The 18,778-nt window shown below is 36.8% G+C and overlaps 2 protein-coding genes across 5 annotated transcripts in view; one reads left to right on the top strand and one right to left on the bottom strand.

Annotated features, from left to right (window-relative positions):
- LOC107096105 (metabotropic glutamate receptor 2-like) overlaps nucleotides 1–3,721 on the top strand; it is a 49,476-nt gene extending 45,755 nt beyond the window's left edge. For 3 of the 4 annotated variants that reach the window (XM_015392609.1, XM_015392608.1, XM_015392607.1), the window contains exon 6: nucleotides 3,071–3,720. In XM_015392609.1, the coding sequence (XP_015248095.1) occupies nucleotides 3,071–3,144 (74 nt within the window). In that variant the 3' untranslated portion in view covers nucleotides 3,145–3,720. Of the gene's footprint in view, nucleotides 1–2,775; nucleotides 2,817–3,070 lie in introns of all 4 variants that reach the window. The other variant, XM_015392610.1, reaches the window with a different exon arrangement.
- A 6,696-nt stretch (nucleotides 3,722–10,417) lies between these two features.
- Nucleotides 10,418–18,720, bottom strand: rrp9 (ribosomal RNA processing 9, small subunit (SSU) processome component, homolog (yeast)). The gene is made up of 15 exons (XM_015392617.1): nucleotides 18,526–18,720; nucleotides 18,342–18,433; nucleotides 17,665–17,777; nucleotides 17,524–17,591; nucleotides 17,263–17,304; nucleotides 17,033–17,159; nucleotides 16,826–16,950; nucleotides 16,641–16,733; nucleotides 16,446–16,546; nucleotides 16,233–16,367; nucleotides 13,634–13,696; nucleotides 13,378–13,523; nucleotides 12,216–12,295; nucleotides 11,476–11,549; nucleotides 10,418–10,927 (listed from the first exon to the last, which is right to left on the bottom strand). The coding sequence occupies exons 1-15, from the start codon at nucleotides 18,607–18,609 to the stop codon at nucleotides 10,825–10,827; spliced, it is 1,446 nt and encodes a 481-aa protein (XP_015248103.1). The 5' UTR covers nucleotides 18,610–18,720; the 3' UTR covers nucleotides 10,418–10,824.
- Between the last annotated feature and the right edge of the window lie 58 nt (nucleotides 18,721–18,778).

The raw sequence follows: 18,778 nt of genomic DNA, 5'->3' as shown, positions 1-18,778 counted from the left end.
TTGTTGTTGTTATGATGTGCACAGCAACTTCTTAAAGCAATAAGGCATTTCTCTCGCAAGAATACGAGCTCTTAGGAAGATGGACAAGTTCATTACTGAATAGTGCTGGTATGGAAGTAAAGGACTTAAGAGTTGTATGGAAGTTCTTCTTCTAGCTCTACAAGCATCCTATAAATACAGCCAGAAGTATAATGGAATTGTGTAGATAAAAGTATATTCAGTGTTAGAGTGGTCCAGTCAGAACAAATTTGATAGAGAACCTGTAGCATGGGGATCCATAGCATATGGCAGACAGTTCCAGTGATGTGTTTGCCAGTGCAGGCAAAGAATTCAGTCTCCGGGGGTCTGATATTCAGGAGGTTTGTGTGTCTTAAAAAAAGGTGCAAATGTGTTTTTACGCACAGAGCAGACCTTCATCAATATGCAGATCACATTCTAATGACCAAACTGTGCAAATTCATCAGTGGAGGATATATTCAAATGGCAATATTTACACCTGCAAAGTACTTTTCCAAAAATGAAACTTAACTTTGCCAACATTTGTTGCATTTTTTTTCATTGCTTCTGAATGTCACGTAAAAGCTGAGATGCAAAAATATCTGCCCTCAATGTTTCTACAAAGAAGACATGAGGAAAATGAGCTATTCTGTGCGCATGTTAACATATTTTGACAGTGAAAATGACAGTAGAATAATATTTATTAAACAAAACTGTATATGGACCTGCCTAAATTAATCTAGCAGGATGGCAAACATCTTTGTAAAATTGAATCAGACCTAAAAACAATGACTGAACTTAAATATTGTGGAAAATGTATGAAAAACGGAATATCAAGAGCCTGCAAAGAGACGTGTGCGTGCTCCTGTTTTGGCATCAGAGTGAGGACCATCTTTTTTGTAATGGTTCAGAAAGTGGGACCCATAATTCAGGCAAGACAGACAGTGGAATTCTTAAAAAGCATTTATTCAAATAACTACGGATCGATTCTGCAGTGGCAGTGGCTGCAGTGGCTAGGTCGTCTGAGGCAGGAACGTCTATCGTAGAGAAACACAGGTTAGTGACTGCGATACTCTGACAGAGGATGATTATGAACACATGAGTCACTAACCTGGTTTGACAGNCTGCTCCTGTTTTGGCATCAGAGTGAGGACCATCTTTTTTGTAATGGTTCAGAAAGTGGGACCCATAATTCAGGCAAGACAGACAGTGGAATTCTTAAAAAGCATTTATTCAAATAACTACGGATCGATTCTGCAGTGGCAGTGGCTGCAGTGGCTAGGTCGTCTGAGGCAGGAACGTCTATCGTAGAGAAACACAGGTTAGTGACTGCGATACTCTGACAGAGGATGATTATGAACACATGAGTCACTAACCTGGTTTGACAGTTCAGTTCGTGACCAGAGAACAAGTATGATTCCAGCTGGTTCGACTGAACAGACACAGCAGACGCTGCCAGAGAGTTCCAGATGCAGAAGCCTAGAAGGCTGCAGAGCTGACAGGAGACCAGATCCGAGCTGACGAAGGAAGACATGATAATCCACAGGGCGAAGTCAAGAGGCAGATCCAGGTTCAGGACACAGAGGAATCCGACAGGTGTCCGAAGACAGGCAGGCATACAGATCAAACAGGGGCAGGAAGGCTCAAAGACTCAAATAAAGAAACAGATCAGGATCACACAATCCTAACACTATAGTAACGCTAGAGAACTCTTAGCACCAAATGGTCATGAATAATCTGGCAGAGATGGCTGGGAAATTGGCAGCTTAAATATGAAACCAGAACAGGTAGATCTGATAGGTGATGGGAAACAGGGCAGAGCTAGATAGGTGAATACCAAAATCATGATATTTTTACTGATTTCACCATCAAATTGATGTTCTATTAATTTGAAGTGAGGAAATTTGGAAGGGGTAAGGTTTAGTGCTGAGGTGTAGATTTAGTTTAGTTTAAAGGTTTTTGTCAGGCTTAGGGCATAGAAAGGGTCAAAATCAGCTAAAAATAAATAGAAGTCAATAGGAGAAGACACGCAGCCCTTACCCCATATAGCAAGACAAGAGCATCTCTCAGCAACAGGGATTTTTTCCTCCCGCTCTATATAATAAGATGTAGCCATAGTTATGTTTTATTCTCTTTTATTTCTAGCACTTTAAGAGAGGCTGAGGCGTGATATAAATATAATTTTGTATCATCATTATTTTTTTTTTCAACATTTATCTTTATTTCCTTTGTTTTCATGCCTTTGAACCTTCAAACCACTCTCAAACTATCAGGAGAATATTTTAATGGGCGGAACCACATTGGTTCACACCTTAACATTTGCGCCGCAATCTTAGTAGATCACCTGCATCACTGCCACTTATTGCACGTACTAAAAAGTGCACATACAATTTAGTGCTTTATCTAAAAACTTAAAGCTGATACACTTAAGGTGTGTGAATCAAAATGCATACAGCATTAGAAATGTTTTGAATTTATAGAAACCTTTAAAAAATGTTCAATTTTATATCCATTTGATCACTTTTTTATGTATTCTTGTTAATTCCTAATAAAATTCTGTGTATTTTGCATTTGTACCATGAAAAATTTTAAGGGAAATAAATGTTTTTTTTTAAAGAGATCAAATCATCCTTCCCCCTGTATTAAGTAAGAATAATAGAAATGAAAATATTCCCTTCAATCAATGATTGTACCTGCTGTCATATGGTAAACCCTGCCTAATTCAGGGGTCAGTTTTGAAAGATTAAAAGATTTTCACATTTATCTGTTATTTTACAGGTTTGCCTGGTCGAGTTGGATTTTAGCTACATTATATGAAGGTGGATATGTTAACCTGCAAACACTGTTTCATAATTTACATACTGGTCCTAATGTGCTCTATAAAAAAACAAAAAACAAAACATAACATCCTAAAACCTAATAGCTTTTTAATAATACCTCATGCCCATTTCCCCCTTTTTACTCACAGCTTTCATCTCTTTCAAACTTCTCTTATCAGTAAAAAGAGAAGTAAATCAAACATGTCTCCTGGCTAATATTGCTACTCTGGCTAACTCCCTACTGATTTTAACAGGATCAGCCTCCAACTATGTTCCAGCTGTTTGTAATGGCCGTGAGGTGGTGGACTCTACAACTTCATCTTTGTGAAAAGTCCCTCTTAAAGCACAAGAGACCATCCTAATCATCAGTCGTCCTTCCATCAAACAAGGGCCTGAATATGAGGAAGAGGCCTTCCCTTCCCTTGACATCTCCCATGTTGCAGAGAGATAAGAGTCAGGGTAGAATGACAGCAACGAGAGGAACTCTAACTGTGAAAAGCTAAAAGATGTTTCCGTTTCGAGCAGTATGTAACAACTGTAAAGCATTTTCTTGTATAGATTTTAAATGCTGTGATCTCCTTTGGTTTACAGATAGATGTGATTACCTGCACTGTGCCTTGTCTTTAAAGAGTCGTATTGTGAAATGGGTGGTTTGTGAAGCAATAGTGTAATACAAAATGCTGTTCTTATCTTGTCCTTACAGTGTTGTGAACATATCCAGATGTTATAGACATTGTTAAATAAATGCTTTGAAGTGAATTTAGCCCTTCTATTTAAGCAAATTGTGTGATTTACCATAGAGGATAATGAAAACTAGACACTATAAAGGACATGTGTTAATGTAGAATAGCTTAAAAGTGTGTGCTTTCTTGTAATTAATGTAAATATTTTGTTGTTTTTTAATTAAAAACTTAATTTTACTCAAACCCAAAGTTGCAATCCTCTGGTCTTTTTCCCCTCATGTACTATTTCACCAGAACAAACACATTGGTACAATAGTTGTGGCAATATAAGTTATTGTGATTGGATGTCAATTTCTGTTAGAGCTCTATTTAGTAACAACTGTTGTACATTTAAAACTGATCTATACAGAGATAACAGTCCTGTTTTTTTCGAGTTGTACCTAAATATTTCTAAATAAAAAAGCAATTAAAATATACGTAATTGATTCCAAAGGAGAATAAATGCTTAAGTGTTATAGTTTTCTTTTAACGAGATCTTGGAGATGCCAATTGCTATAGGCAGGAAGGAATTCATTTCCTTCTTAATTAGTTTTTTTAAGCTTCTTTAAGTAATTTGCTCAGATGGTTAACCAAAAAAAAAATGATGGCGGAATTATTTTTCTCTACCATTTCATCTTCTTAATCTATAATGATAATGTGTATCTCTGACACATCCAATCTGAAGTAATAGGATAGTTATAGTGTAAATAGAATTGCTTAAAATAAATTGGATGCTGTGCAGATAAAATGATTTTTGCCATTATGTTTTCATTTCTGGATATTTGTTATGATGTTTAACCAAGTTTTTTTTTTTTTTTTTTTTGCAGATAAAATGATTTTTGCCATTATGTTTTCATTTCTGGATATTTGTTATGATGTTTAACCAAGTTTTTTTTTTTTTTTTTTACACCTGGGAGAAACTCACTAACATCTTAGTCTAAAAAAAAAAAAAATGCTACCGGTACTTCCACAAGTCGCAGCTCATGCAAAAATGAGGCACAAGGGATGCAGGGCAAGGTCAAGGAGAAGAGAGAGAAGGAGGAAATACAAATCATCTTAACTATTAACAATTATGAATGTGCGATCTTTAGGAAACATGTTAGAAGAACTACAAGCCCTAGCAAGGACCCTGGCAATACTGTATATTGCAAATGCAGTATCTTGCAAAAACAGGCTGCATGATCATATCCCTGAATCCATGTCTCTCTGCCAGGCATTCTGACCTTATAAGCAGATGGAGATTTAAAGAAGGCTGAAAAATCAAGGAAGGTGGGTTGGCAATCCTTGTGAACAACAAATGGTTTCATCCTGTACATGTTACTGTGAAATTTCAACTCTGTTGTCCAGATATGGAAATTTTGGAAGTTAGTTTTCACATATACTATTTACCCAGAAAGTTTACATCACAGCTGTTTACATTCCACCATCTGCTTTTGCCAACACTGCATGTGATGTCAACAGTTCTGCTGCTGCTGAGCTACAGACATAACAACATAATACATGTGGAGCAATAACACGTGATTTTAATCGCGCCACTCTGTGCTACACACCCAGTATCAGATGCTATACCACATAAAACAAATTTTTAGAATATGTCAAGGACTTATACAAATTTGAAGTAAGACCTTCTCCTGGGAAATCAGAACATGATCTTGTTTTTTTAATGCTTAGAACATAAGCTGATGAAGGTTCTCAGTCATCCAGGTCATAGTCATTCCGTAAAAATTCAAAAAAATATCCACTGGACTTGGTTTCCAAGATTTGAAGACGTTTTGCCACCTCTCCAGGAAGCTTTCTCAATTCAAATGTTTGGATCAGCGGTGAGTTTGAGTCTTATATAGACAAAGCCTTGTATCGCTTGGAAACATGCAATGGTAACCGATGAATGGGTCGTTTGGTTCCGTCGTTCGCCTGTAATATCTAAAACCTGTCTATGATTCTGAGGATCGGTCGTTAAAGGGGGGGATTGCCATTAAGGGGGGGGATTATCTGCTGTAATACCTGAAATCTGTCTATGACCGACTCTTAACAATCATAGACAGGTTTTAGATATTACAGGCGAACGACGGAACCAAACGACCCATTCATCGGTTACCATTTGCATGTTTCCAAGCGATACAAGGCTTTGTCTATATAAGACTCAAACTCACCGCTGATCCAAAAATTTGAATTGAGAAAGCTTCCTGGAGAGGTGGCGAAATGTCTTCAAATCTTGGAAACCAAGTCCAGTGGATATTTTTTTGAATTTTTACGGAATTAGAACATAAGCCACTTAATGAGAGGTAACCTGTAATAAAGAAGATGTAAGAAAAAGGTCACAGGAAGCTGAGGAAACCCTGCAAGGTTGTTTTTTGGCTAGAGACTTGGATGCACTGTGTCAGCCATATGAAGAGAACATCAATGCAATGACTGAGTGTGTGACTGACAATATAAACTTCCTTTGTAGATAACACCGTCCCCAATGAGGAATATACAAAAGCAACTTAAGGTCGATTAGAGAAAGCAAGAAGGCATACCAGAAGACACTCGCTGAAGCTCTGTGGAATTCTACACCTCTTTGTTTTTTTGTTCCAAATCTGGAAGATTTCCTGCCTTCTTCTAGTACCAAAGAAAACTTAGTTCTCAATGACTATAGACCTGTTGCCCTGTCATTGCATATAATGGAAGTCTCAGAGAAATTTATTTTGGTCAACTTGAGCAAGCAAACAAGACACTATCTTATAGCTTATTGCAATTAAGCTGGGTTTGAAGATTCCATCATACATCTGCTTCAACAAAAACTACTTTCATTTAAATTATGCAAACAGCACTGTGATGATCAGGTTTTTATTTCTCCATGTTAAAACGATTATAACTCATCTACTTGGTAATTGACTTAGTTTACTCCTGAGGAGGCCTCATTAATCACCTTGATCAAAGACTACTTCACACAAAATCTACAGTTTGTGAGACTGAAGTGTCAACTGTTTAACTAGCTAGTCAGCAGCTAAGGAGAACTACATGGGATGGTACTTTCATCAGAGGCTCAGCTAGAAGGTGCCCCTTATTTAGCAGCTCTTCACTGCCTGCAGTTGAGCAACACTTTACTGCAATTCACGGAAGATTTCAGAGCTATATTATTCAGAGCTGGTTAAGAATCTGGTTGTTATTCAACATTGTAAAGGTTAATTTTTATTTTGCAACACAAAACTGACAAAAACTAGACTAAAACCTTTTTAAGTTTTAGTCAACTAAAACAGACTAAAACTATCACATATTGTAATGACTAAAATGTGACTAGGACTAATAATAGTTTTCGTCCTGAAGACTAAGACAAAATCTAAGATGGCTGTCAAAAACAACACTATCTACAGCAGTCCATGGACAAAAAGTGGGGTACACGCTGCACAAGTCGCCAGTCTATTGTAGGACAGCATAGACACATATAACCATGCACACACACTCAAGCACCTAAAAAGAGCAATTTAGAAATGCCAGTTAACCCAACAGTCATGTTCTTAGACTGTTGGAGGAAGCTGGAGTACTTATTTTATTTCTGACAGCTCTGGAGAAGCAGAGATCCTGCCTGCACATAGTGTCTGTCTTGTGTTTATCCGATTGGTTGACACTATGCTTCCAGCTACTCAATGTGGCTGCCTTGGAGCCTCAGCGGGCAAAGACAATGGAGCTTGTGCAACAACATGTTTGTATTCTTGTCATAAGTGTATCTTACTATTTCTCCTATCATAGATTTAGACATGGGTTCCTATGTCCCATATCAGATTACACATACTTTCTTAACTTCAGTAAATGATCGTGAATCATTGTTAAGATGATGCAATCCATCTATGCATAGGTGAGCGTGCATCAAGAAGTTGTACCTTTTTAAAAGGTACATCTTCCTACACTTGTCAAGTGTTTATTCACAGAAAAGACATCGAAAATGAAGAAGACAAACTTACGGGTATGGAGGTCGAGGTTCTGCTGAGCTGCAGAATTAAAGGACCAGAAAAAGCCAAGAAGTGGGGAATAAATCACAAGAGCTGTAAATGCATTGCTTGCACTGCAGAAGCAAAAATAAATACATAAAACTAATAATAAAAATAATTTGATCTGAAATCATTCCACAAAAAACTTGTGGGGGCAAGAGGTGCAACATTATGTAAATGCTTAATAGGACACAAGAATCTGCGAAATCTGTACATCTCCAGACCACGTCTGTCTTCCTTCATCACACTCTCCATCACTCTCATACAACGCATAAACATGCAAATGTTTTGAGCAGCTGAACCTCGTTCTGAACTTTTTAACAATTCTCTGCTCAAGATGTTATTTCAATAGTAGCTTGATCTCACATAGAGCTCACTGACTATGACTATACTGACTATGACGAAATGATAACAAATTAAGCCAGAGTCCCCTGATACCAACATGCCAGCTTTAAGTAGCAACCAATAGCTTTGTCATCAGGGAATAAAACTGTAATTTAAAATTGCAGACATGCACAATATATAATGATGTAGCCTAATAAAATGGACAATTGCTTATAGGTAACACAAATTTGGTCATTTAGAGAAAAACTAGGTTTGGATAACAGTCGATGAGTGCACAAGGCTCTTTTGTCAAGTGTAGAGCAGAGATTAGAAATAGGAGAAAAATGATGAATTAGACATTTTCTCCTAAATCAATTTTTCGAATGACTTAAGAAGACATATTTTCTCAGAAAATGCCTCTTGCATGAGGTCCAATGTGTGTCGTGTTAGCAGAAGCTTTTATACCAAGCACAAAAGGAGGTGGTGCAGCTTAGGTTTGTCAATAACATAAACTAATATCACAGCTTCTGACACCAAATAGGTCAACGGTTTCTTTTGTATCGTACAAAGACGCATTGTACCTTAATTTACTGATTCCAGGTTTTACTCAGCTTTTAAAGTCAGTATTTAGGTTTAAATTTATTGTTATCTCCCATGGCAGAATCAGCCATAGATCTGGTAGAAAATTTTTTTTATTAATTTGACCAGGACTAAACTAGGTCATTTTTACCTGCAAAACTGTTTCATCATGGAGAGGCTGAATGTCTGATAATCATTTTAGCTACACTCTTTCCAGCCCTGATTTAGGCCTTTTGGTTGCTGCTTTTAAAGAAATGCAGAAAAATAAATACATTCTGGTAAAGACTTTTATTTTTCAAACACATAAATGGATTAAGACAGTTGCTGTTATTTCCCAAATCAAAACATTGACCATTTTTGTCCTTAATGAGGGGAGATGTTTTATTGAAAAAAAAGCTGGTTGTCTATTTTTCCTTTTAACCTCAAAATTTGATATAAACTGAAAAAAGGCTTAAGGATGTCCAATAGCTTTCCTGAGAATTAGTAAGGAAAAAAGAGTTTTAGTTCTTTGTCCAAAGTCGAACAACTTTTGGCACCTTTAAAGAGGTATTCCAGCACCTTTGCATTTCTTTTAATATTAGAAAAGAAATGCTTTTTGGGTCTCATTCCATACATTTTTATTGGATTAAGGTTTTGTGATGTGTCTGTAAAGTCCATGACTTTAATCTTGCTGGCCTAGAACCAAAATACTGCTGATGAACTGGTTTATTTTCAGGTATCAATTCATTGAGACACCACTTTGATGGCATTTCCTCTTCAACAAATCTATCAGTGTCTTAAAACTGGTTTATGGTATGCAGTTATTAGATTTAAGTATCAGAGACATCCTCATAAATGCTGTCCAAGCCAACATGCTTCTCAGCTCCATTTGCATACAGAATCTAGACTGCCTCAGAATCTCTGAATTGGTCCAAACAATGTTGAAGAATTTCTTTCAGCCAGTCATTATGCACTTTGTCAAATGAATCTCGTTAGCATGTTACTTTTCTCCGATAGTTAAAACTGTGTTAAACTTCACATAAGAAGCTAACTTATTGGAGAGCGTCACTCATCGCTGTAGTTTCTGTTGTTGTGGCCATGAATCGATTTGCTGAATAATCGTTAGTTGCAGCCCTAACACACACATACATACACACACATATATATATATATATATATATATATAAATATAAAAACATACTTTTAGGTGCCAGATGTAACAAAAACAAGACCATGCCAAAGGTCCCTGTTCACTGAATGTCTAACAACTGGCACTGAAGTAATGCACATGGTATCTTAATAATACAAAGGCTTTGTTGCATATCTGCAACAATGGGTGCCAAGGGGTTAATATTACCCCTTTTCACATTTTAATAAAAGTACCCACCAATAGTATTAAAATATGAAATGTAACAAGCACACATATAACCGAGAGGAAGATTAGCATGAGGGTGAATAGAGATCAATTAAGCAAGAGGCCCAGTTAAGACCACTGCTCTGCAACATTAAAATCATCAGTTGTCATTCAGATTCATGCCTTTATTTACCAGATAAATACCAAAAAGGAACAGCATGAAAGTCATAACTGGTGAAACCATTTCCTTTTGGTCCATTAAGTGTGCAACATATTTGTCCTCTGGAAGTTTTCCTCAAAATCAGTTATTAGTTGCAGTGATGCAGTTTGAAATTATGAAAACCCCTTTAATAGATCAAACTGCAGCTAATTTTCAAGGAGATCTACTAGCACTATCACCATTGATAAACTATTTGCTGGGGAAGAAACTCCTTTATACCAAACGTGTGTAAAATGTATGAAGATTTAAAAAATGGCAAGTAACACCGCTAAAGACACACTGACAAGCAACATTTAGTTGGAGTACATACGTCTAAGAAAAGGAAACTGAGGCTTTTTGCTTGATCCCAATTAGCTTAAAAAGCCTAATACTAACTTCTAACATTACGCTCAACCATGAATTACTTCAAAAACTTTGGAGTCAAGGAAATGAGACACCTTCATCTGTTTAAAGTATTTCTCTTTTGTATTTTACTTTAATGAATAATAATAAAAAAAAGAACTTGAATAAGCTCATCAACATAAAATCTCCTGAAAGTTCAAACCTTGTTTGTATTTGACTCTGAATAACCTAAAGAGATGCAGGTGCCGTGGACTGGAATACAAAAAGTATTTCTTAGCAGAACTCCTACAATGCAGCCTCTTCACACCTTTTATCCATCCAGCACAACCGATCTCACCCACAAGGCTGTGACTCTTTCACAGAGGTGGAAGCTGCACTTCTCTAAAAACAGCAACCACAGGGGAAGTCACTGCTAGTCACTAAATAAATACCCTTCAGGTTCTTCAAACAGCTTTAAAAAAAAAAAAAAACTAAGGAATTTACAGTCAGCTTTAAACATATAATTTACAACAAACGTTTATTATTCTGGGTGTTTATCTTCTTCTGCATTAGATGGTTTTCGTTTTAGAGGAATGATGTAGATCCCATTTTTGGCTTCTTTCAATCTCCACCATCGTCCCAACCTGTGAACAAAACACAAGTTGCAGAATATAATTCACAAAACTTCACAATTATTGACAACACAAAACATCCAAAGTCAAATATGAACATGCTCTGAAAGAGTAATCAGTATTTCTACAGGAAAGGGGTTTGCACTTGTGTGTTTTTTTATTTTATTTTTTTAAATGGCCTGTAATAGTTAAGGGCTTTTTAATGTCCAAGGACACTTAAGTGTTTTGCACTACTTTCATCTATTTACACACACTCAAATGCTGACGGCACCAAACTAAAATGTAGCCACAGCGTCCCTGGGGTAGGCTGACGGTGGCAAGGCTGCCATACCATCAGCAGGAAAGGTGGGTGAAGTAACCTGCCTGCCTGCCTGCCTATAACAACAGATTCGGGGCTCAAACTGACAAACCGCCAGTTACACGCCCCTGTTCTCGTGTCTTTTAGGTGTCAAAGAGCTTGGTGCATTTGTATTTTTGCAACAGTGTTTCATTACTGCCATCTACAGGATGTGCATCGAAATAACATGTCCCTGTACTGGAATTGTATTCTAGTTTGGTACCTGTGCTCCTGTCCAACTCCAGCCACCAAGAACTGCCCAGAGCTTGAAAACTTCAGACTGTTGATGAAACCAGACTAAAACATGGAAAAGGGAAGAAAGACAAAACATATTGAACCCCTTGAAGGCAAGAGAAGGTTACAAGTGACTAATGTTAATATTTAAATTTGTATTTATATAGTCATGTTGAAGGGGGTCTAAACAGCTGTGTTCACTTGTAATACACTGCTGTACTGTTTATGGGAAAGGCTTTGCAGGTGTGTGCATTTTCTATAAAATAAGTTACACAAAACAATCCAATTTACAGCTTTGCAAGAGAAGTATACCAACATATATACATGGTTAATTTAATAAAATTATATAGAGACTTAAAGTCGATTGAATACATTCTTCTTAGAAGATTGCTCTTAATGAAGGAAATTTCTGTTTATTGATAAAAAAAAAATAATAAAAACTTTCATTAGCTTATTTAAACGAAGTGGACATTTTTTTATTGCCGTGTTTGTAATTCTGTTAGTTTTTAATCAAAACAGGTCTCTCTTGTAAAGCATATCTTAGATCTCAAAGAGAAAACCTGTATAAAATCAAGACCAAAATGAAAAACAAATTATTCAAAAGGTGGGAAAAAGCAGACATGCAGAGACAAAATCAGGTCTTAAGAGGTCTAATGCATTAATTTTTTTGATAGATTTTCTTTTTTTCTCTTAATATCTTCAACAGGGGAGCAGGTTAACTGATCTTACCACTGGCACACTAAACAAAAGCTCCAGCCGGCGGAAGTTCTGGCCACATTTCCATACATTGACTTGTGAGTTGTGAGAACCTGCACAGAAAAAAAAAAGTTAGTACATGAAAAACATCCATCCATAAAACCAACCACATTATTTAAAAGTTATGGGGTCATATGAGACGTCCCAATAAACACTCTATTCCTCCTAATTAAACATCTGCATATAGATTTGAATTTCTATTTACTCCTTGTTTTAGAAAAAAACATTTATTACAGCTTAAGGCTTAAAAACACTCTAGCTAAGAATAGAATATCCTTAATACTTAAGCTTAACCTGTTAAATAAAGATATTCTCATTGAAATGGGTATTAGTCTTCAAACCTGATGCCTGACATTGTGAGGAAATCTTCCCTTCCTACTGACTTCATAACTTTAACACATGCTCTAAGAATTTCTTGGCCTCTAAATTTTGTTCCGAAGCATCTTGTGATACGTGGAAAAAAAAAATTGCGTTTGTTTCGTTGATTGGGACCTGGCCAGGTCCAAACCATGACAGTTCTAACTCCATGTTTCACAGTGGGTATGTTTTATAATGTTATTTAGGCCAAACATGGTCAAATAATTGTCAATATAAGAACATCATTCAATCATTTTAGACTAACACCTTGTTCTCTGCCATAAGGGTCACCTTATTTGCTTCTGCAACCTTCCTACTAAAAGTCAAAGACAGATGTTTTAAACTCATTATCTTCACTTTGATTTTAACACTTGGGAGTAACACAAAGTTCAATATTTCAGGTATGAACAAGGTATCTCTCCTTTATGATGATGGATAAAGATTTACTTATTGTGTACGTCATGTGCAATATACCCCTCTGTTGTTCTAGTCATTGTGAGAATAGATGTGGGGATGTTCAAACTTACTACCAGAACATACATTCCATGTTTCTTAAGTTTTTATTAATTTAAAACATCTGACTATTTCTATTTTGTAAATATTTATATTAAATATTCACATGTTAGAAATACAAATACCTTTATTGGTGGCCCAATGTTTTTTTCATGACTATACATTTTAAATGGATCTGTTTGTAGAGCACCACTGTAGTGAGGTAAAAGCATATTGTTTGGCTATTAGAAAAGATTGTGGAGAGGACTCTCACAGCCAGAGGCACCTGAGGCTACAGTGTCCGAGTTCTGAAGAGCTGCTACTGAGGCCACCCAATGAGGCTGCTCCATCCCTGCATCACCATGGCAGCCGTGAGCCTGCTTCACCGTGCTGAGGGGCTTCTTCTTGTTGACACTCCAAAGAGAAACTGAGCTGAGGTTGTTTAGAAAAGGTAAAGAGATCATAAAAGAGGAACACATTATTCTGGTACAAACCTAACAATGGCTGGGTGAGAGCATGAATGAGAGGATGAAATCTCTTACCCATCATCTGCTCCTGTTATCATGTGCTCCTCATTTATGAGCTGAACGCAGTCAATTGACCCTCTAAAGGACAAACAGATGGAGACAATAACATCATTTCAATAAGTTACTTGAGATGCGGAATAAAATAAAAACTACACAACATAAAATTAAAAGCAATGTTTTATGTACATCTAACAGGCAGACACCGTTAATATTCAGTAAAAAGTGTAATGTCATAGAAAGAAGTTCTGGTACAAAACTCCAAAATCCACTGTAGAGAACGTGTAACAGAAATATGGAAAAGCCAAGGATAAGGTTAATCTATTTTATCTTTAGTCAGCATCCTTATGTTTGATTAAATATTCCATAAATCTCCAAAACTGCGTTTTTTTTTTTTGGCATGTTGTCAACCGCTTTACTCTGGTGATAGATTAAATGATGTGAGCATATTTTAATTTGCTGATGTTTTACGTTCTGGTACAAAATGACTGAACTGAAATTTTTAAAATAAGGCTTGTTATTTTATTTAATTTTTATAAATAAAGGTGTTGCTTTTTTTGATCTGATTATCTTTTCATTTTTGCTGTTGGAACCTGAGGGTTTATAAAATGTTTTCCAAACAGACCTGCCACAGTTTACCATAATCACAAAAGAATATGGCTTTACAAAAGGATTTACAGCATGCGTTTCGTGCAAACCTCCATTTCAAATGTAAACTAAGGTTCATGCCTTTTTTAGCTCCAAGCTGTTTCCAGTTCAGTCTGAACTCTGACCATAAAACAATGCAGCTGGTTTGGCAACATTGCTGCTAACTAAATATTTCTGCTTTTAGAAAGTACAAAATGTTCACCCTCCCTCTATTTTGAGGACTTCTGCTATCAGAGTAAGAATAGTAAGTCTCACACTAACAAAAATAAATTCTCTCACTTTTCCTGTCAAAGTACTAGTAGTAGTGGTTTTAATCTTTTTACCTGTTTGTAATGGAACCAGCTGGACTTTAAAAAAGAACTATTGCAAGTATGAGCAAAAGTAAGAATCTTCACACTCTAGAGTAGGGGTCTTCATTGTTTTCCAGGCCAAGGACCCCCCAAACTGATGGCGAGATGGAGCGAGGACCTCCTAATTATATATATTGTGTTATATCAAACTGGTCCTATAGACACTCTATTACAGATGAAGTAATGTAATGCAAGTCATTTCTCCCTGGGATTATTAAAGTATTTCTGATTCCTGGTTGATGGGACAGGTGTGAATGAAACAGTGTCCAGCTTGAAAGAGCTCCTGTGTGTCACTGAATGAGTGCACTGATGGGGCGACAGTGGGTGTTGGATGTAGGAGTTTGCCCTGAAATCGAAGGGTTGACGGTTCAAGCCCCGGCTCTGACTTTCATTGTCGTTGTGTCCTTGGGCAAGACACTTCACCTGCATTGTCTACTGATGGTGGTCAGAGGCCCTGGTGGTGCCAGTGGCAGCCCCGCTTCTGTAGGTGAGCCCCAGGGCAGCTGTGGCTACAATGTAGCTTGCCACCATCAGTGTGTGAGTGAATGGGTGAATGATTGAATGTAGTGTAAAGAGCTTTGGTCAAGTCTCCTGACTTGAAAAAAGGCCCTATATAAGTACAGGCCATTTACCATTGATGACTGAAAGACATCTTTATGTGTATTTAAAGACAAATAGTGGAAAAAAATTGCCGGGGGGAATATATATATATAAAATAATATATATATATAAAAAAAGTCAAATCAACCAAAATTTTCACGACCCCTATGCTGTACCTTGTTGATTTTTATCTTTGATTTTATTTGCACTGTGTAGCACTTTGAGATTTTTGTTAATGAAAAGTGCGGTACAAATTGGATTTATTATTATTATTACCTCCGAGGACCCCCTGTTGAAGACCTCCGCTCTGGAGCAGTGATTCCCAACTGGGGTTTACACTTACCCCTAGTGGTCTGAATGAAAATATGTCATTTTTTAGGTAGTAAAATAAATAGGGTCAGGATCTGTGTTGCTTTGTGAGGACCCAGGTGGAAAAATTAAACAAAAGCAAGTTTTTCTTTGAGTTCACCTTCAGCTTTGACACACACCAAAACCAAGCAGAGGAACAGACTGGATGTACAGAACAGAGGAGCTCATCAAAGCAAGCTCTGGTGTCTTGATGAAAACAAAGTAAAACCAAGTCATTCTGACTATAATTTTTTTTCTGTATTTTGTTCCTAATTGATCAAGTTTAACTGAGTATAAGGGATTTACTCAAAGGAACACCAGTTATACAAATAATGTATTTATTTTGATTCCTTACCAACTGCCAGACAACCTATTTATGTTTTTCTTATTTGAGATGGAAAGCATAAAATGTCTAAGAATGAAATGCTAAAGTTGAAATATTAAGTAAAATAGTTTTTATTCTATAATCAGTTATTGTACGTTAAACTTTTGGACAATCTTTAATACTTTTGACTGAGAGGGGTACTCATGGTAAGAAAAAATGCCCAAAGGGGTTCGGAAGTCAAAAAAGGTTGGGAAACAATGCTCTAGAGCAGCGACTGCTGAAATTTTTGTTGGTTTGAATAATAGAGAGAAACAAATGTTTAGACCAGAGAACTAAAGAAACCCACTCGTGTCCGTGGAAGACCAGTTGAGACTCTTCAGCTATCTTCCACACTCTCACTGTGCCGTCCCGCCCACCTGCTGTGACGCAGCGTTCACGGCTCAGACTGTCCAGTCCTGTGATTGCATCCTGATGGCCGAAGCTACAAACATTCACAAACACAATTAAATCTATTCCAAAGTACTAACAGGGAATCCAAGTCTATTGACGATCGACTTACAGAGTTTCCACGTATGCGTTCTCGTCTACGTTCCAGACCTTGACTGAGCGGTCATGAGAAGCGCTGTACAGATCATGAGTTCCCTTCCTGAATGAAAGACCCTGAGAACAAAGCAAAGATAAACATATTTCACATGAAACATATCTGGTAATCCTAAAAGTTTTTCCAAAGTTCTCAGGAAAACAAAGAACGTACCGAAACAGGCCCTTTGTGTCCTGTAAATTTATACAGATGTTTACATGTTTCTGCCTCCCAAATCATTATCAGCTTGTTCATGTCTCCTGTTGCCTAATGTGGACAATAAATTCAAATGTTACACCTCATATGACAAAATATACCATAAAAGATGCCCGACAGTCTATAAAAAGACAGTTTCTTACCAGATATTTCCCATCTGATGAAAGGCTCATACACAGGATGTGAGCCGTGTGTCCAACATGGCGGTCTTCTGTACCTTTTCTCCCACCATGTATTGTATGGAGCTTCTTCCCACTTTCAATGTCCCCTGAAGACATTGTTGAGTAGTATTTATTAACATATTTACCGCCCCGTTTACTTCAACATAGTCAAAACAACCAAATACTGACATTTAATAATAGAGCAGTCCTTAGCAGCTGAAAAGATGCATCTGTCATCAGGAGTGACAGCCAGACAAGTAATCGGTAATTTGTGACCTCTTAACACCCGGATCTCCGAGACATCTGGTGGCATGAGCTAAAAAAAGAAGAATAAGTAAAATAATTAAACATGTTTTTTCAAAATGTATATTATCCTAGGTAAGTAGCAGGATTCAGGGAAAGAACATTTTCACACTTACATCTTTGGCTATAAGACGCTGGAGCTTTCCTTTCTGCTCAAGCTGAAATCAAAAGAGACAAGATCAGTCAGACAGGAGGTCAATAATCACAAACAAATAGTCCAAAAGAGCTGAAAAATAAGTTAAGAGGACACCATGGAGTCCACTTATTTTAACATCAAAGCACATACTTCTCCAGAACATTTCAATTTGAAGGAATTTTAATGTTGCAAAAAAATGACTTATATCTGCTTCACATCTTCACAAAATGATACTTCTTACCACTTCTTCTTGAAGTCGTCCAGCTATGTGATCCGTCTCAAACGACTCATCTTCAGCTTTTCTTTCTTCTATTAAGAACAAATCAACTTACTTTAAACTCTGAAAGGCCACACGTTACTGACATAAAGTACACAAGCCTACCTTCTTCTTTTAGTTGGTCAAGGTATAGTTTGGCTAATCTGAGCTTCTTCTCCTGAGGAGTTTCCTCAAACTCAATCTCCTCTTTGGCCTGCCTCTTCTTGGGTAATGCAGGGCTGCAAAAAATATACATATATGCACTTTTTCCATTCATAGTTTTTAATCAGAATCTTTGAGTTATGAGTTTGTTTATGCAGTTGCTGTCCACATACTGTAAATGACTTGAAATGTTATTCTGTTTGATTTCAGAACAAAGCTCTAAAGCTCAGAATAAAAAGAATACCAACTGATTTCTGTTGTTGTATACAAAGCAAAACTCTTAAAAAATATGTTTTTTTTTCTTTCTGAAGATGTCTGTTATAAGCAATTTAGCAATTATTTCCCTATTCAAAAATAACCTATCAAAAAATATGCCTATCAAAATCCTGTGATTAATGTGCCAAGCAAATATCAGTGTTGTTGTTTTTACAAGTTTTTGAAATTTAGTGTTACGACCTTTTGCAGTTTTCAGAGCATGTTTACGGACATATTTACCCAAGACTTTCTGCTTAGCAGAGTGACTTAATTTCTAATTTACACATATGCTTTGGGTATTATTTAAACATATACTTATTTTCTTTTTTTTGTGAAATCTTGTGAAACTTTTGTAAATATTCGCAAAAAGTAACATCCTCACAAACCTCTCCACCTCCGAGTCACTGGAAATCTCTTCATTATATTTGCTGGACTTCTTTGCTCTTATTTTATTCTTCCCGCTCGCGTCTCCATCTGCCTACAGAAAAGGTACAAAATAAAAATAACACGAATATACAGTTGCTAACATGATTTAGCTGGACTGCTAACTCCAGCACACACTCCACTTACCTTCCGTTTAACCGCTGAAGTATCTTTTCCTTTTTTAGTTGCTTTAGGATTCCCTTTCGACTTTATAAAAAATGACGAAGACATTGTTACAACTTAAACAAATGTTTTCAAATAACCTTTATCGCTGTTCCACTGTCTTTAAGCAGCAACATTGAAGCCACATGTGTAGATCAAAACCAATGTGGAAGCCCACACCCGGCTCGAAGGAAGCCTTGGAAATTGATTGGCTCGCAGCCTTGTCAGTTTTCAAAAG

The sequence above is a fragment of the Cyprinodon variegatus genome, unplaced genomic scaffold (assembly GCF_000732505.1).
Source record: "Cyprinodon variegatus isolate N-32 unplaced genomic scaffold, C_variegatus-1.0 Scaffold599, whole genome shotgun sequence".
Classification (NCBI taxonomy): Eukaryota; Metazoa; Chordata; class Actinopteri; order Cyprinodontiformes; family Cyprinodontidae; genus Cyprinodon; species Cyprinodon variegatus.
This window is presented reverse-complemented; position numbering and strand designations above follow the sequence as displayed.